The sequence below is a fragment of the Ceratotherium simum genome, chromosome 25, assembly GCF_057802395.1.
Source record: "Ceratotherium simum simum isolate JZ-2026a chromosome 25, ASM5780239v1, whole genome shotgun sequence".
Taxonomy (NCBI): Eukaryota; Metazoa; Chordata; class Mammalia; order Perissodactyla; family Rhinocerotidae; genus Ceratotherium; species Ceratotherium simum.
The window spans coordinates 39,892,114-39,912,083 of record NC_141924.1 but is presented as its reverse complement, the minus strand read 5'-3'; the positions used below and the strand labels follow the sequence as shown (position 1 = coordinate 39,912,083).

At 35.9% G+C, this 19,970-nt stretch overlaps 1 protein-coding gene across 3 annotated transcripts in view; it reads left to right on the top strand.

The window, feature by feature from the left end:
- Positions 1–19,970, top strand: part of OTOGL (otogelin like) — a 136,260-nt gene that overhangs the window by 97,382 nt on the left and 18,908 nt on the right. For all 3 annotated transcript variants that reach the window (XM_087448603.1, XM_087448602.1, XM_004417902.3), the window contains 11 exons: positions 2,881–3,058; positions 3,303–3,445; positions 3,684–3,707; positions 3,800–3,892; positions 6,014–6,203; positions 8,965–9,179; positions 14,768–14,909; positions 16,451–16,636; positions 18,066–18,278; positions 18,773–18,877; positions 19,249–19,356. In XM_087448603.1, the coding sequence (XP_087304729.1) occupies positions 2,881–3,058; positions 3,303–3,445; positions 3,684–3,707; positions 3,800–3,892; positions 6,014–6,203; positions 8,965–9,179; positions 14,768–14,909; positions 16,451–16,636; positions 18,066–18,278; positions 18,773–18,877; positions 19,249–19,356 (1,597 nt within the window). The remainder of the gene's footprint in view (positions 1–2,880; positions 3,059–3,302; positions 3,446–3,683; positions 3,708–3,799; positions 3,893–6,013; positions 6,204–8,964; positions 9,180–14,767; positions 14,910–16,450; positions 16,637–18,065; positions 18,279–18,772; positions 18,878–19,248; positions 19,357–19,970) is intronic.

The window sequence follows — 19,970 nt, the reverse complement described above, 5'->3', positions numbered from 1 at the left end:
TAGAAGAATAACATGATCTGATTTGTTTCAAGATCATTTTAGCTGCTGTGTTTAGAGTAAGGTGTAAAGAGACAACAGAACCAGTTAGGAGGCTATTATAGGAATTTAGGCAAGAGATGATGGAGGCCAGGACCAGGTGATAGCAGTGGAGACAGTGAGAAATGCTGAATTCTGGATATATTTTGAAGGTAGAGGCCACAGAATTTGCTGAAGGATTAGATGTGGAGTGTGGGTGAAAGAGAGGCATAAGGATTCTAAGACTTTGCCTTGAGCAACTGAAGGATAAAGTTGGCATTAATCAGAATGGGGAAATTGTGAGAAGTGAAGGGCTGGGGTGTGTACAACCAAGAGTTCAGTTTTTCCATGTAAGGATTGCAATTCCTCTTAGACATCAAAAGGTGTGGATATATAGATCTGGTGGACATAAATAGAGTTTAAGGAAGAGGTAAAGCTAATATAAACTTTTGGGAATTCTCAGTGGATAAATGGTATCTAGAGTAATGAGACTGGATGAGATCACACAGGGAGTGTGTGCAGGTAGAGAAGACAGGAGGGCCTTGACAACTGTGATAGATTGAGAAGCAGTGACAAACATGCTAGGAATGTTAATCAGTGAAATAGGAGAAAACAGAGGAGATTGCAGGTGATCTGGAAGGCAAGGAAAGAAAATATTTTAAGGAAGATGGAGTAATAGGCTATACTAAATGTGCTGGTAGGTCAAGTAAGATGAGGCATTAGACTTGATCATTGGATTTAGCTCTGTAGAGTTCATTGGTGACCTTGTTAAAGATCATTTCAGTAGAGTGGAAGGTATAGATTCTTTTAGGCGGATTAGATGTTGTGGTAGGGAGTTTAGTTTTCTTCAATTACTTTCATTTTTCTGGTTAAATGGAAAGCAAGGTCAATACTTGAGAGTTGATACAACTTTCACACAGAAAATTTTGGAAAATTGACCTTGACTATTTGCCTACCTTTGGCTCTTAAATTTAGAAGTGCTCACTTAATAGTCTCACTATTTAGAAAATTATTTAACCTATCTTATCCTTGTTTTTTATTATGTATAATATTGAAATGATAGAAACTGACAAAAAATTTAGGGAGAAGTAAATGAAATAAGCTACTTTATTATGTGCATGACATATAATAAGTACTAAGTAGATTTAATTTTTCTTCCTCCACCCCCTGTGATGCAACATAGTGTAGTGGTCAAGAGCCCAGATTCCAGCAATCTAGGTGTCCATCGATGGATGAAAGGATAAAGAAGTTGAGGTATATACACAATAGAATATTATTCAGCTATAAAAAACGGGGAAATCCTGCCGTTTGCAACAAGTTGGATGGACCTTGAGGGCTTTATGCTAAGCGCAATTAGTCAGACAAAGACAAATACCATATGATCTCACTTAGACATGGAATCTAAACAAACAAACAAAAAACCAAACCCATAGAAAAAGAGATCAGATTTGTGGCTATCAGAGGTAGGGGGGGGTTGGAGGGGGAATTGAAGGAAGGTGGTCAAAATGCACAAACTTTCAGTTATAAGATAAATAAGTACGAGGGATATAAAGTACAACATGATGACTATAGTTAACACTGCTGTGTGATATATATAAAAGTTGTCAAGAGAGTAGGTCCTAAGAGTTCTCATCAAAAAGGGAAGAATATTTTTTTCTTTTTATTTTATCTATATGAGATGATGGATGTTAACTAAACTTATTGTGGTAATCATTTCACAATATATGTAAGTCAAACTGTTATGCTGTACACCTTAAACTTATACGATAATGTATGTCAATTATATCTTAATAAAACTGGAAAAAAAATAAAATTAAAAATTAAAAAAAAAAGGATCCCAGATTCCACAGTAACAACGTCTGAGCTTAAATTCTCACTCCGCTGCCTACCAGCTATGGACCTTGGGCAAGTTACGTGGACCTTCATCCTGATTTCCTCATATGTACAATAAGGAAAACTAATAGTACATCCTCAAAGAGTTGTTGTGGGAATGAAATGGGTTAATTAGAACAATGTCTGGAACATAATAAGTGGTATAAATGTTTATCATTGCTATAATTATTACCATAATTTAAATAGAATGCTATTTATAAACTGTGGACAATCTACCACTTATTTATTTTTTATTTGTTTATCTAGAAGTCTGTGAGCTATATATAAAAATTAATTTATGGGGCTGGCCCGGTGATGCAAGCGGTTAAGCGGGTTCGCCGGTTCGGATCCCAGGCGTGCGCTGACGTACCACTTGTTAAGCCATGCTGTGGCAGCGTCCCTTATAAAGTAGAGGAAGATGGGCATGGATGTTAGCCCAGGGCCAGTCTTCCTCAGCAAAAAAGAAGAAGATTGTCATCTGATGTTAGCTCAGGGCTGGTCTTCTTCACAAATAAAAAAATTAATTTATAATGATTCTATCCAGGTGCTGTCAAACTGATCTCACATATGAATTTTTAATGAAATATTTGACTAGTATTAAGTTGCAGTTTTGTTACACTGACATTAACAGAAGTTATAGTCATATACTAGATTTACACAATGTAATACGAAAGGTTGACTGTCACTGTATAAGTCTGCTTACAAAACACTAATCTAGACAATTTAGGACAAGATTTCAATTTGCTCAGATGTCTGAGTATGTGGGCAATTCTGATCTAATCAATATTAAAGTAAGCTTAAGTGGAGTCCATACGAAGTATTTTAGAGAGGTTACATCAAAGAAAGTTGTAGTGAAATTTTAATTGTTTACCTTTCAAAAGCTTTCATATTTAGGAAATGTACACTATAGGCAATGTAAATAAGAAATTAAAAATAATTGAAAACATCAGTTGAAAATGGAAAAACCACTCATTTTGTTTTTTTTATTAACAGCCTCAACAATTTGATCCTGTTTATAATTGTAGCCAATATATATGCCTTAATATGGAATGGAGGTTGTTCAACTGGTCTCTTAATTGCCCAAAGGCCTTGGAAATGCCTGACTGTGGTTTCCGGGGAAGGCCTGTTCAAGTGAACAGAGATATCTGCTGCCCCGAGTGGGAATGTCCTTGTAAGTCTGCATTTCTTACACGGCAATCAATTTTCAAACAGGGGGAGATTGTTATTTTTTTTGAACCAATCACCTCATCCAGCTGAAGTTGTTGATTTATGATTTTAGTTCCCAGTATGTAACTTTTAGAGTTGCTTCTTGTCAAACATAATAACACTAATTTAAAAGATTTTTTAAAAGGAGGAATTATTACTACAAATACTAATAATTAGTCAATAGACTGAATCAACTCTCCTTTTTTTAGGTCGGTGTTCTGTGTTGTCGGAACTGAGCATTATTACATTTGATGGCAACAATGCAGCATTATACAGCATGGCTTCTTATATCTTAGTAAGAATTCCTGGGGAAATTGTAGTTGCTCATATTGAAAAGTGTTCCATGAATAAGGTAGGTCATAATCCATTCTTTTGCCATTTCTTCATAAATCTATAGCTGAGATATGTTGCAACATTAGATAGTCTTAGGTAAGAAGGGGCTAAAGGTAGATTTCACTGAGATTTGTCTTCTGGTCTTAAAAAAATGTTTCGTGTATTTAGAAGCATATAATATTAATCCAAATAATGTTTTTAAAAGTCAAGTAATACATTTCCTTTAAAAGTGTTTTTTTCTTTGTACTTTTTTTCAGAACGGAAACGCATTTAAAAAGCTAGTGAGTATTTGCAAAATGTTTAGTAAATTCCTTCAGTTTCCTGCTAAAATTATGCTTAACTCCATAAAGTTTTAATTTTTTTCCAAATTAAGGCTTCCTCTGGAAGAGTCTCTGGACTTTGTTTTAAGAAGTTAAATTTGACAACATCTAAACATAAAATACTTGTCAATCGGGCAGCAAGAAAGGTAGGAACACAAAGTTAAAAATATCCTCACATTAGAAGAAATTATAGAAACACAATTATTTCCAAAAAGAGGGAATATTAAACATATCTGTGGAATTTCATTGCTATTATGTATAATCATTCTTTTCATGGACAGTCTAAAAATGTGTTTCTTAATATTATATTTCTCCTTCCATAATGTGCCAACTGTTGCAATATTTCTGCCCTTGCGAGGTTAACTCTAATGGCCTTGTTAAATATGCTAAAACCCTCTCAGATAACGTGAGTGCCAAGCTTCTTAGTGTCACAGTTAATGTTAGTGTTTCCAATTAGACAAAGTGGAAATGATGTGAAAAAGAGGGATCATAGGGTTGAGAAGTATAGTTGCCAAGAATACCAGAATGAAGACCACTGAGAGACGAGCAGATGGAAGGAGTGGTTTTGAAATGTTGATGCCGTTAATATGTCAGTGAATAAGTGATAGCTACAATAAGAAAAAAATGAAGGAATATTTAACTTTATTGAAATAAACTGAAGAAGAGCAATGCATTATTAAAAACTTGGAAAGGAGCCATTTGGTTTTACAGGAAAAACCTTTGTCCCAAAGAATATATGTTTACCAGATAAGAGTGAGTTATAAGCTGGATGCTTCACTCAGACCTAAATGGTTCTCTCATAAATATAAGACAATAATGTGTAAATATTTTGCTCTAAATGGCTTAGATATTATATGCTTTCTGGAAATAATTTTGTCAGTTAGCACAGGCCATATATAAGGAGCCTAAAATATAGTAAGGTTTAAAAAGTTTAATTTTAAGTAAAACTTAAAATATATGAATGAGTTACTTTTTTGTATGATAGCATTTTTATATACTTTTGCTTTTGATGAGGTTGATGTATTAACAAGAAGTGGGTGGGAAATAAATCTAAAGTCAGACCTGGTCAGTGCTGTTATTGTGAGCATTTGGGCAAAGGGCTTATTTTTGGCCTCAACTGAACTCATCACTGGTCATGTATTCAGTTAAAAAGTTATTAATTTAAAAAATCATTTTGTGAGAGTTTACATGATGAAATTACACAGGGCCTGACTGCAAGTACCTTGTAGTTGTGTGTGGGGTGCATAAATGTAATTATCTGCCAATTAAAAGGCACTAGGAGGTGATAATGACCAAGATATCATGGAAACAGAGATAAGCATCATTTAATGCAGTTTTTAGGAGGGTCAATAGGTTAACAGCCATGTGCATCTTCCTCTACTTTATGTGTGGGACGCCTGCCACAGCATGGCTTGATCAGCGGTGCACAGATCTGCACCCCAGATCTAAACCTGCGAGCCCTGGGCCACCAAAGTGGAACTTAACCACTATGTCACTGGGCTGGCCCCTCAAATAGGTATTTTTAGAGAAGGTAACACTGAAGACAAACCTTGAAGAATGAGTAGAAGTTAACTAGGCAAAGAGGAAGGAGTTTCAGCCCAAGGGTGGCAGGATGAGGAAGATACAGGCGAGAAATTGGATGGTTGGTCAGGTATAACTTTGAGAAATTTATTGTTAGTTACAGCTCATAGTTCCAGGTCATTGTTATATTTAAAGCACTGTTTTTCAAAGTATAATCCTTGGACTGCCTCCATTAGTATTGCCAAGAATATGTGCTAAAAATACAGAGTCTGGAATCCAATCCAAACCTAGGAAGTAGAATTTCTGGGAATCTTAATCTTTAGCAAGCTTGACAGATGGTTGTTATGAATGTTGTGGTTAAACACTGATTTAGAAGATCAAAGGAAGAACCTAGAGTAAAGACAACAATCTGAAAATACCTGTATTATCTTAAATACATTGTTGGAGGTAGTGGTGTAATCAATGTATAGCGGAGGAAACACATAAAAGCATATAGATCGTAGAAGAAAGTTAAGTTTTGAAGAAAATAAAGGGCAATGAGGTTAGAACAAATACTGAATATAGCAAGACCAAGCAAAGGAACAATAATAGAGCTTAGAAGTTACGAGAAGCTGTGGCAGCAGCAGAGAAATAAATTTTTAAAACGTAGTTTATATTAAATCAGAAGAAATGGAATAACCTGAATTCACCTGATATTTAAGCATAAACATTTTTCTAGCCGATGTAAATGCACTATGTCATTTTAGGTAGAAGTGGATGCTGTTGTTGTGCCTCTTCCCTTTTCAAATCACGAGCTGTCCGTAGAGGACTCTGGCTCCATGTACGTGATTACTACTCCAGCCGGGCTGGTCATCAAGTGGGCTCACCTCACAGGGATTGCAGATGTCCATTTCGGCTTTCGATTTAACTTGTCCTCCTACACAGAAGGACTTTGCGGTGAGCACAGCTCTTCAAATCTCAAGTTCTTCTAACTTTCTTCTTTCTATTCACATTATACCATGTTAGCCCATCTTGCCCTACTTTCTGGATTCGGGAAGTGATGTTAACGTTCAGTTCCCCATGTGAACACTGAAGGAAGCAATGCGTTTCAATCAATGGGCTAGGAAGCAAGAAATAACAGTTCAATTTGGGTATTTTTATGGAAATATATGCTTACCACTATTTCTACGATACTATGTATACCCACTAGCTCATCTTCATTGAGTATTAATGAAGTGTCAGGCGTTATTTTATATACTTTAACTCGTCTAATTCTAACAATAGCCCTAATAAGTAGGCACTAGTGTTAACTGATAAGTGATAAAAATGAAGCGTAGAAAGTTTAAAGACTTAAATAAGTTTGTTTCTTCGTTATTTTTTTAAAGTTTGAAATCAAGAAAAACTTAGTTAAGTCATCTTGAAAGGTATATACAAGGAAAGCAATGTTCTGTTCTGAATATTGGTCTCCATTTTATTATTGAGGGTAAAGCCTAGGTTTACCTTTACACTTAGGTTTAATATCACAATATGTTACATAGATATATAGTTATCAGCTAGAGGAAGCAAATTAGTAATCTCTCTAGGTATATAATGAAATAAAAAGAATAATACTTGCTCTGGTGTCTGCTGGGAAGTTGATCAGAGCTATCTCTTTTATAGCTCTGTGCTTTTAAGTGAACATCAGTTTCCTCATCTTTAAAATGGGAATAGTAATATCTACCTTCAAGATTGTTAGAATTGAATGTGAAAGTTAATATAAAACACTTAACACATTGCTTAATACACACAGTCAATAAATATGAACTTAGTACATATGTATCTATTTTAGCCTCACTAAATATTAATTGAGTAAAAGTTTGTGGACACCTTCTGAGTGTCTGACACTATGCTTGGTGCTGGCAACTCAGAACAAATAGATTTCGTCCTTGCCCTCAACAAATGACGTGAAATACCCGAATTTCTTCTGTAAAAATGTAACACATTTAGTGGAAAGTTTGGCTAAAATGATTTACATATTTCCTTGTTTGTTTAAAGTATGCTAAACATAGCACAAACTTCTATGGTGACTTAAGGTTATCATTGTGGAAATCGTTATTATTGAGTATATACAGTATTGAGTATACATCATAACTCAACAGTTATTATTAAGAAATCAGAGACTTTGGAAATGCATATTTTCTCCTATGATTTATCACTTCTGTGTGCTATGATTTCTGTTTGATTTTCATGCTTTTTTCTTTTTATCCTTTACTGTCCGCTCATGCTTTTATGGAGACAGATGCTCTGCTAACTGAATTCTTAACTTATTACTGTAGAGAAATGGCTAGGATCACCTTTTTGCTAACAAGGGTCACTCCCTAAACATCATGACTCCCACAGTGAGAGAGGAGTGGTTCCATGAAGGGAAATCTGGGTGCTTTTGGTACTACTAGGCTGAGTGCTGGCTGATAAAGGCATAGTGAAAACGTGTGTGACCCAAATTGAGCATGGATATCAGAATAGGAGGTCTATATTGACACCTCATTCTACAGAGCACTGTGAAATCTGCAGGGGTGGTGGCTGGAGTTGCAATGAAAACATAGTTTTGTTAGCAGTTAACATTTCTCCGGAAGAGTTTAGACTTTAAAAAATAGTAGCTGCCTTACACAATAATTCACTTAAGTTTTGTTTTTGTTTTGTTTTTTTACACTGCACTAGGTCCCCTGTATGTACATGGGTGGGGCAACTATGGCAGCAGCAACCTTTATTGATCTTGATGTAACTGCTTGAGGATTAAGATTTGATACTTGAAAAAAATGTTTGACTCATATCTGTTATAGCTGGGAGCCTTGGGAATTAAAGAACATTTGTCTTAAAGTAGGGTGGGATTCGGGTAAGATATGATCAGGGTTCTAGGTCCGTTTCTGTATATTTCCCTTGGCTCTGCAGTCCACTGGGTGAAGAGTAAGCTCCGTCCTCAGTCTGGCCTTCCTCAAGGAAACTAGAGGCTGTAGTAAGTCAAAACATCATAGCTATCAGTAGGTCATGTCATCCCAAGGAGGGGAGATTGTCTGTGTGCTAGATTTCCCAGGTCAAATTCTGAGCTTGGCAATGGTTGTCCTGATGTTGAATGAATCCGTGTGTCTAGGTGACTGCCCTGAGCTGACTGGTTTATGCCTGGATTACCTGTAACAGTTGTTAATGCAAAGGAGTAAGGATTACTTTTATGCCAATCAGGGACATCTCTTGGAGTGGTGTCGTGAGCTAGGTGACGGGGCAGGGATAGTTCCTGAAAGGAGAAACGTAACATTTTCAGGCAGGGTTTTCCTGAGGGAATGAGTGCCTGTGAGGCAATCACCAAATGTCTGCTATTCTGGGGAATACCTTGGCAGACTTCAGAACTAGTTCTTAAATTAGGAGATGGTGGTAATAGTGGAAGAGCGTAGGAGCAGGATCAATCTTCTCTTTCTTCATCTTCTATGATCTTTTCACATATTTTGACTTCTAGGATCATGGTTTCTTTCTTATCTGGTTAAGACAGTTCTATACTATTTTATCAAAGAAGCAGACACATAATTTGAAAAATCCATCAACGTTAAAGTCAAGGGACGTAAGTTTAGCACCTCATTCAGTAAATAATTCATTCATTTTAAATCAATTATTAAGACGATTTATTGCTGCTGCCTGCATTTAGTTTAAGTGAACATTTTTTCCTTCTAAATTTCACATGTCTTTCTAGGAATTTGCAACGACGATCCAGATGATGATCTAAAGATGCAAAATGGCACAATTATTACGAATATGGAAAACATAGAATTATTTATTGAGAGCTGGGAAATTGAGAAATCATTTGAAGTAACAACAAGAAGACCTGTTAGGAATTGTACTGAGCATGATTGCAGCCACTGCATTGAGTTATTAAATAGAAAAGTTTTCATTCCATGCCACGATAAAGTAAGTCAAAAGCAACCATAAATAAGAACTGTCGTGTTAGATGTGTTGAAAGTAAAAGCCAATAAATTCCTGTTCTTGCATGATGTTCTTCTGAGAATAGTTATCCTCAACCTTCTGTCGGTATGCTCTGGAATTCAGAATCATTTACTGTTTATAGACTTACAGAGACAGGAAGGATAATTATCCTTTTTCCCGCTGTGTTTTTTCAGAACTATATCCACGACTTTCCAGAAAAGTGAAATTCCACCCTATGAATAAATGCCTCTAGGAGAAAGAGATCGATGTCACTTGATAACCCAGTGTAGAAACCAAGAGAGTGGGGGTTTAATCAATTCCCCGTAATCCTGGCCTCTTGGGTATATACTTTACAGAACCTGTCACATATTCAATTTAATCGTTCTTTATTAGTTTCTAACTTTCTGACTTTAGGTAACTAGTAGATATTTTAGATAGTCTGTGTCATTAAAAAAAGATCCATTATTAGAGACAAAGGACAGACAAATAAAGCATTTCATGAGTCATTTAATGAAAAGTTAGTGAGCATCTAGCACCTACTAGGCACTGTTCAACTCCTGTGATAAAAAGATAGATAAGACCCTCTTCTTGCCCTAAAGAGTCTAGTGGGAAGGCAAGCTGTGAACAGATACATCATAATATATAGTATGGAGGGACATAGGAGCCAGGTTTGGAGAAGACTTTGCAGAGTTTTAGACATTTGAATCATTTAGAAGGATGAGTTTGCCAGAGAGAAGAGAGAAAAGGAGACCCAGGCAGAGAAAAGAATATGTGCAAGAGCAAGTTTGGTGTAAAAGTCCATGTTAGGAAAATATTGAAACAGTTTAGCACAGGGTGTAAGGAGGGGAAGAGTCTGGGAAGGAGAGGGAGGGAATTGTCACAGCAGGAAGGAGCTCATGGTGAAGGACCCTCCATATAGACCCTATCGTTCCCAGCCTGCCCTCTGAGTTCCCTGAGGGAAAAAGCAAAGGGTGTGAAGTCATGGGATAAAAATGGCAGATCTTTCTGGAGCTTCAGTTTTACTTGGAGATTGGGATGCAAGTATGTTCTAAATGTTTACTTTTTTTTTTTTCTGTGAGGAAGATTAGCCCTGAGCTAACATCCAATGCCAGTCCTCCTCTTTTTGCTGAGGAAGATTGGCCCTGGGCTAACATCCATGCACATCTTCCTCTACTTTATATGGGACGCCATCACAGCATGGCTTGACAAGCAGTGCATTGGTGCGCGCCCGGGATCCGAACTTGCGAACCCCGGGCTGCTGAAGCAGAGCACGCACACTTAACCGCTACGCCACTGGGCCGGCCCCTAAATGTTTACATTTTTAAATGCTTGCACATAAAAGTGAAAAAAAATTAGCAAATACTTTAAAACTCATTTCAGTGTCACTTTAATCTGTCTTTTTGAAGCATAATGATTTTTGAAAATTGCATTTTTAAGTGGGAACTTGGAAGGTTGATAAATCAGGAATGTTTTCAACTTGATTATTCAAGGCGTGTGAGACAACACAGGATACCAATCTAGTCTGTGACAGCCCCAGCTTTTCCCTTAGCATCTTCCCAGTGAATCTGATGGCAAAAGAAAGGAATACTCATGCCCAAATACACATGAGGAATTGGCCACCAGCACAGGGGGCTAATCTAACAAGTAGGTACCTTAATGCTTACCTAAAATATGGGTTTTATTTATTGTGCAAATGCAAATGAGCACCAAATTGTGTTGTGTCTTATGTTGGAAAATTCAAATCAACAGGTACATAAAACTACTCCTAGGATAACATCTAAAAATCAGTCATGCAGAGTTTGAGGACAATCGCCAGAACCTTTCGTTTGTTTTATTTTTGTAGATAGCAAGTCGTCTTGGCTCAGAAGCTCACCTCAGGGTTACTTTTAGAAACATTTGGAAGGTCAGACTTGTTTTCCGTCAAGATTTTCATCAAATCCCTCACTCTCTCCACCAGGAACATCTTGCTTTTATATTTTCTTAGGGAGATTAATGATGTGATAAAATTGTTATAATTTTTAAAAATGCTACAGTTCAAATATCTCTTTTGACAAATGTGTAACCAAATGGAAAGTTAATTTGACTACTTGGTTGGCTATGTATATATAAACCAGTTTAATCAGGGAAGGTACTGGCTATAAGGTTTTTAGAGTCAGGGTTGAAAATACAATTTTTCCTCATGGAAAGAAGATAAAAAGTAAAACCTAAATAATGTAAACGAATTATTTTAACCCTAATGGTAAAGAATTAACTCACAAAATTGGGTTATTTAGCAGGTATTTTTTTTCAAGACTGAGCATTTAAAATACTACAGTGAAAATTAAGTTTGAGAATAAGATAAGAATAACTGAATGTGGCAAGTATTCAGACTCCTAATTGCCCAAAGCCTTTAGATTAGTGTTTCCTTGAGATAGTAAAAGAAACCCTTTCAAAGCTTATAAGGATTCTATTCACAGTATCCTGAAGATGCATCATCAGACAACTTCTCTAGCTGGCTTCTGGTCATCAAGATTCAGTGATCACTCTGGCAGAGAGCATACAATAGTGGAAAAGATGTTTTCTTTTTATCCACATATTAATAAACATATAAGTTCTTGGATATTGCAAAACTAAGGCTCAGAAGACATAGTATTCCCTTGATGCTGAACTTGATATTTGGTGTCAGATCTCTTCAGTTTACCCCAAATTAGATACTGGGGGATTGAATGCAATAGTAAGTTGTCCATTAATCAGTGAGATAGGTAGGGCATATTTCTTTTTCTCTCAAAGCCTCAAGTCTTAAGACATTACTTATATTTAAAAGATCGAGACTTTTAAGGACCAGAATGTAAAATTTGCATGACTTCAAAAAATACATCAAAGAAAATTTGAGTTTATAGTGACTTATTTGGGCTGAATTCTAATCAACCTAGGGATAAATTTTATCTTCTTCTACCTTCTGCTTCTAAGATGAAAGTCCAACTGTAAGGAAAAAAAAAGAACTAAAAAATGAGAGGGACATCACAATTTACTTGATAGTTCTGTATGAAGGCCTGAAGAAGATGGACCAGATGGGTTGTCAGGGAGGCTAACAGAAGAAGGCTGTTGGGTAGTTTTTTATTTGTGTATTTAATCTTTTATTGTGGTAATGTTTACGTTCACAAAAGTGATAGGAATAGTATAAGGATTCCTATGTATCCACTCTTATCAAATGGACTCTTCTTTTTTCATCTATCTTCCCCCATTCCTCCTGCCCAGGCCCTGCCTCTGCTGAATTATTTTAAAGCAAATCTACTTTGGGTTGGTCAAGAGGGGAGGAGGAGGGGATAGTTGTGTGTCTAGAAAGGAGAGACAGCATTTGGGAGACATTTGGGACTTAGAATTGGCAGGATTTAAGGACTGATCAGATGTGAGTGTTAAGGGAGCGTGAATGATTGTGGAAGACTTCAAGTTTCTGGCTTAAACTGGATACATATGAAAATCAAGAAATTCTTGATACCTTCTTAATTCTCCATCTGTCCCATCCAAGCTATCACCAAGTCAGTTGATTCTACTTCCAAAATATATTCATATCCATACATTTCTTCCCAGCACCAATGCCAACATCTTAATCCAAACAACAATTTCTTACCTGGTCTAAGGACTTAGCCTCATAATTTCGTTTCCTACTTCTCATTTTCATCCTCATTTGCAAATATTCACAGAACAGGCAGATGATCTTTTAAAAATGGAAACGGAATTGTATCATTTCTCTACCTAAAACCCTTAAGTGTCTTTCTTTTGTACTTAGAGTACATTGCAAACTTCTTCTCAGGGCTTACAAGGTCTTCTGTGCTCTGGCCTGCCTACTCCTCCAGCTGCCTCTTGTGCTGCATTCTTCTTTCTTCTAAGCTTCAGGCATTGCAGCCTCCTTTCAATTCTTTGAATATTTCAAAGTTTTTGCTACCAATGAACTTTTATACTTGTTGGAATACTGCCTTCCTCCGATTCATGTTACCATGATGGCTCCTCTTGATCCTACTCAAAGACTTTTTAAAACCGTGAGATCCACAGGGCAGAGAACAGGTCTATTTTATTCACCTGTATATTCCTCATGTATAGCATGATGCCTGATATTTGTTAGGTGCTCAATAAATTATGAAAGTCTGCATAAGGAAACGGATGAATGGAGGATACAGGAGAATCAGCTTTTCTGTGTTAAGTGGAGAAGGTATACAATTTTTTTTTTTTTTGGACAAGTTAATTCATGTGGGACTTCAAAATTAAAACATCCAGAAGAAACTTAGAAACGTACTTTTGGACCTCAGAGGACATAAGTTGAAGCCACAGATCAGGTTTGAGGAGTTATTAGTACATAATATATGATGTGCCAGGGTCTGTTCTGTTCACTTTCCATACATTAGCTCACAGCAACCTTAAGTAGTAGTGGATTTATCACTAACTCTATTTAATTTATGAAGAAACCAAGGCTAAGATATAAATGCTCAAGATGGCGATAAAAACTGCACGAATGGGTGAGCCCAGGAAGAGGATTTGTGGTGAGTAGACGTGACCATTGAGATGGGGTCTAGAGAAACACTCAGAATGAGAGGCAAGAAGAGGAGACGACACTGAACAGATGGAAAGGCAATAGAGTGTGGTACCCTCAAAGTCAAGGAGAAGGTTTTAAGAAACAGAGAGCGTTTATGGCATCATAGGCCTCTGAGAGGTTGGGAGGGTTTAGAATATCAGAGTGTTCCCTGGATTTGACACATAGGAGGCTCTTGATGACCACAGCAAGGATTCCCTGTAAAGTGAAGTGGTTGGAAACTGAGGAGATTCAACCAAGGAGACGAAAAATGAAGTAGAATTTTGGTTTTCCTAGATATAGACCTTGAAGAAGAAATGATGGGATATGAAAAATATGAAGTATTTTTATCTGACACTTTGACCTGTGTTAGAATTTAGCATCTGAATGTAAATGCCTAGTATGTTTGCTGAATGAATGAGTGAAAAGAAAAATTGCAATAAATGTTGTTACAAGTTAAATTATCTAGAGTTCAGGCATCTCTATATCAAAATGAAACATAATCTGTGGAAAAAAATGAGCCTCTAATTAAACTGAGACATGCAAAATTATATAAATTATTTGACCAGCGTTCAATATTGATACACTTTTTTTTGAGAAGCGTGTATAACCTCATTTAATGAGCAATGCCATGTATTATTTTGGAATGCTTCAGGAGCTTCCAACTTTATCCATAATAGATCAAAGTCTTATTCAGTATAGAAAAGACGATTGTAACCCAAAGTGTAATATAAAAAATGAATTTTTGCTAGGCCCACATACTCTGGTTTTTTCCGTTTTTATAAGATAGATTTATGTAGATTAGCATAGACAATGTAATGTGTATGTTATCTAAAATGTGTTTTAAAATATTGTAAATTCAGAGGTGACATCTAATATTATGAAGTTTTGAAAATCTAAGGTCGAAGAGGAACCATAATGAATATTAACTTGCTACCCTTTGATTCTCCAAGTAGTTTTAGGCTAGCTTAGGGCCTTTGGAGAACTAAAACAACATAGCTTATCTCAAAGCAAAATGTATTTCTAGGTTTCACCGCAGGACTTTTGTGAAAAGATGTGGATCAATTATACATATTTTTGGAACTACGAATGTGACGCGCTTTCTGCATATGTGGCTCTGTGCAACAAGTTTGACCTCTGTGTTCAGTGGAGAACACCTGAGTACTGCTGTAAGTAGAACACTTCAAACCATATTTTCCAACAATCAAATAACATTCTATTTTTTGCATTCGCTTTTTTCCTTTTTCTTTTCGTTTTTCATCACAAAATAATTTCGTAAGAATAAAATGCATGTAAATATAACCTAGAAGTTAGAGGTCAGCTCTCCCACATAGGCAACTTCTGTTTTCATCCTAATCTAAACTTAAAGAGGCCTCAATTCTCCCAAAAGAAAACCTAGTCCACAAAATAGTAGTTAGGAAAGTAGATTGAAATATAGAAGAGATCACAGAGGATTGAGGAGAGATTTTAATTCTGTATCTTATAGCATATTTCATCTGTCCCCATTCAACCTCCCCCTTTTCCCCCAGCTTGTCCTTATCCGTTTATTATGTGGAGATGTGGGAGATTTTTCTGCCCACTTTTCCTCCTTTCCTGACATAGTATCCACTGCCTAGAAACCAATCTTTCTGGCTTTCTCTGATTGATATCTAGGTTCAGTATTTTTCCAAATACATGTCTGTGTTTCCTTTTTCTTTTGTGTGTGTTCTTTGCCCATTTTTGTCTAAAGGGCTCATGCTTTCTCATCAAGTTGTAATACTTTCATACAAATTTTATTAAACCTTTCACCAATCCTGGGCACATTTTACAGAAAATATTGTTAATTTAATTTAAGAATTATTCAGTGGATTAAATGGTAAAAGATTTCCAAATAAATGTTACCAAAATGCCCCAAAATAAAATGAAAGTTTTCATTTTCCCCAGAAAAAAAGATGCGTAGAGAAAGAATAATAGATCACAAACGCCAGTGCTATGACTGCACTTCAGAAATGAAGCAGCTCCTGGTGTGCACTTCCCCAATCCTTCCCTCTCCTCCTCCCGCTCAGGTAATCCCTAGCCAAGAGTGGGGGTGCTTGGTTCACGGAGAGTGTATGTCTCCAATTTCACTAGACACTGTCAAATTGTTCTCCACTGAGATTTTCCCAATTTACACCCTTACCAGCTGTGTGCTCATTTTTAACAGTATGACTTTTTAAGATCACAGAAAATCAACAAGAATTTTCTAAAACATCATTTAGAAACTGCTCAGCAATGGTAGTTTCTTTTGACAGTGAAGGATTAAACCTAAACATGCAGCATTTTTCTTTTTTATAACTTGGTTGAGTTACACATTTAAAGGGTATTTCTGTGCTTATTCTGAGTAGACTGTTGTAGGTCCTCTCAGGCACAGAATAGTAACTTCATCATAGTTGCCTCTATATTTATGGCAACCAGATTTGGGCTGCCTATTGGTCATATTTATTTCATATAAATCAGGTGAACTTTTTCTACTATAACATAACATAATACAGCTGGATACCTAGAAGATACTCAAAAATACCCACTCATAGTTTTGTTTCTAGTTTGTGGTTACATAATAAACGACAAATGGACTTTGAAGAGACTGAAATGTGCAAAATTCATTTTCAGAAAGAAAACTATTTTTTCCTTTTACTAGAATTCAAGTAGGTTACTTTTATCATCAGCAAATTCTGTCCTCTATTATTCATAGCTCTGAGCTGCCCAGAGGGGAAGGACTATCAACCCTGTGTGCGACCTTGTGAAGCAAGAACATGTCTGAACAGATGGTTCTATGGACACTCTTCGTGTGTGAATTTAAGAGAAGATTGTGTGTGCAAAAATGGAACGATTCTTCACAAGCCAGATTCAACTCAGTGCATTCCAGAGAAAGAATGTGGTGAGCAGCAGAGTACAAAATGAGTCCTTAAGGATGCAGCAAACAAATAAAAACATTTTTAGCTCTTGGAAAGATGTGCTGAGAAAGATTGATCAAAGGTCACCTAGGTATTGGAAAGGAAACAGCTTGTTTGTAGACTGATTTTATATGATTTCAATTGAAGTTATATCAAAATTAGGAGCTTTGATGATGACATATTTTAATCTCTACCCATGCCTATAATAACTGGTCAAGAGCATGGCAAATTAAAAATGTAGGATGTAGACTGAATTCAAATTCCAATTTCTCCATATATTAGTGGTTCACCTTTACCTCTATAAGCCTGAGGTTATGCATCTGTAAAATGGGGAAAATAAAGGTACTTATCCCATAAGGTTAGTGTGGGGATACATAAAATTATACAAACTGTTTCACACCAGTGCCTAGAGAAAACTAAGCACTCCAGAAATGGCAGTTAGTGTTATTATCTGGGAGAAAACATTTAATATTTCTACTTTCATTTTCAAACCATTTTATTCCGACACATTGTGTCCTTGGTGGTTACAGATGAAAAAAGTGCAAAATTGAGAAAATTGCAGTATAGTACTTAGTCATACGGCTCATCGTTATGGTCAGAAGAAAAGAGACTTAGCTAATAAGTGAAGGGAAAGGCAAGTAGAAGTGGAATGCATATATAGTTTCAGAAACAAATTTGTGTTTACCATTGAAGAAACTATTTGCAGAAGACTGTGGGAATACACAGGCATACTTATATTTGTTTTTAGGGACTTGTGAAGTTGGTTGGCCACAGTAAATAGGATCATGTAAGAGAAGTTCATGGAGGTGGGAGATATGGTAGTCAATGCATTTATTTTTATTATTCCTTAGAAGAACTACTAGAGGGCCATATTTATCATTAAGTAAAACTGTAATAATGAAAGTAATAGAGTCACTAAATAATATTTTGCTTGATTGCTTACTTTCCACGTTTAGATTTTAAAGCTGAAATATTTTGAATTTTCATATAACAAAAATGTTAATGTGAGGTAGGGACTGCTTTGTTTTCTAATTTTTAGCGTTTTTCACAGTTAATATTTTAAGTTAATTTAAATTTATGTTACTGAGTTTGTTCTAGCTAAATAAATTGTATCAATAAGACAAAATGAATCAAAAATATAATTAACAAATCATCTTATTTATAGAAGAGGATATGCAGATTTACAGACAGTTATAGAAGGGAAAAATATTTTCTGTGGACTACATCAAAAATTTCATTAAAGAACACTGTAAGCTAGTAGCTGATGAATGAAAAGAGGAATCTGAGAAAGAATAGATATGTGACATGTTATCTATTCACTGGGCCAAGTCACAGTCTGAAATCAAAACATCACAGCTTGGTTTATTTTAGTGCCCACGTTGTGAGTGATATAACGTTGTCGATCTTTCTAAGCCTGCACTGATCGTGAAGACCAACCCCGTGCTGCTGGGGAGGTTTGGAATGGGGGTGTTGACGAATGTGCCCTATACAAATGTTTGGAGAATGGAAGCATTATTCCCATAGAACCTGACTGTGATGGAGAGCCCTCTCCAATTTGTGAACGAGAAGCTGAAGTTGTCCTGGGCATCATTGATGAGTGGACCTGCTGTTCAAAGGAAGTTTGCGGTATGTATGCAGGCTGAAGACTTATAGTCAGTTAAAGCCACAAGATATGTTGATATTCTTCATCAAAAAGTAAGGCATGCATGATGCTTGGTATAAAAAGAAAATGTAAGGGTGAAGTAACAATAGAAGTATTGCCATAAATGTCGCTTACACTTTCTTAAAGCAAGTTTTGCCTCATTATGGTTTTGTTGATTTTGCAAATACACGTGCAAAACTCTGGCTATTAGCAATTAATAATATTCAGTAATACATGACAACATAAAGGATCTAGGAATCTTTGGCTTTGACAATCCAGGGTGAAAGACAATAATAAATAAACCTTTAATCTGCTGCCTTTTCGCATATGACCTATTTCGTGAGCTGAATGGGTTTAATTGCAGTATAAAAATATGCATAGGGAGAATCATTTCCCTGCTTTGAGTTAGAAGCACAAGATTTTAGAAATGTTCACTAATATTCACTAATAATTTAATGCTTCTGTTTCTTATTTCCAGGATGTGACATGACCTTGTGTGAAACTACCATTCCAATATGTACAGATAGTCAAAAATTGACCATTGGCCATAGCCCTCTTTCTTGCTGTCCACAGTACCAATGTGGTGAGTAAGTAATCAGGAAAACTAAGCATGAGGGTCATTGTTTATTCAGAGTAGTGGGATAGATTCCCATTCTTTGTGTCTACAAGGAAATGATTTATTATAAAAGATTGCTTGTGGGGCTGTCTTCCTAAAGATAGTTTTTTTAAACCTGCAATTTCTTTATAAATGTATATAAACTTTAAATTTATATATTATATAAATGTACGTATATAGATAACTCATTTTAGAGATCTTAATCTTAGTGGAAATATATAGGAAATAGCAGGTTATGTATATAAATTTATATATTCAAAGAGAGCTAAACCACACTATTTCATTTATTTTATCATCTCACTCTATACAAATTTTCAAGTGTCTTTGTGTTTCTGCAGAATGTGACCGATTCAAATGCCCCATTATTTCAATACCAGAATGCAGAGAAGACCAATTCATGATTCAAGTTCAGCAGGACGAGCCTTGCTGTTTTTCTCCTCTCTGTGGTGAGTGTTCTGTGAGACAATTTCTTGAGAGAAGAGGGAAGATGTAGGGGAAAATCTTATTTGATGTGAAATTCATGGGACTGATGGTAACCAATATTCTGCTGTTATAGGAATTCCACTGAATAAGAACGGTAGGAAAGAAAGTACAGCATTTTAAATGACTCAACAATTATTACAATTATTACTACTTTCTCCTATCAACAAAGACTATATCAGTCAAGACATGATCAAGATAATATAATCAAGTTGTTTTTTTCTTTAATAACGCTAGCACCTAGTTCTTTTTGGAGAAAAATTTAGCCCTAGCTTTCCTTGAAGAACCAACTAGAATAACGGACTCTGCTAAGACATTATAGGACCTCTATAAAATTTTATTTCCTGTATATCATGGGTGAGGTATGATGATCTCAAAAAAGAACAGTAGAAATGAAGGGTGTCTGGGAAATGACTGTATATGGAACTATATATTCTGTCTGATGAACTGGACATTGAAAAATAGAGAACTTTCTATTTTCCATTTCAAGTGAATTATCATAGCAAAGATTGCTTGGTTATTATTGTAGGTTTTAGATGTATTTAGGAAAATCAAAACACATTTCTTTATACCATACAAG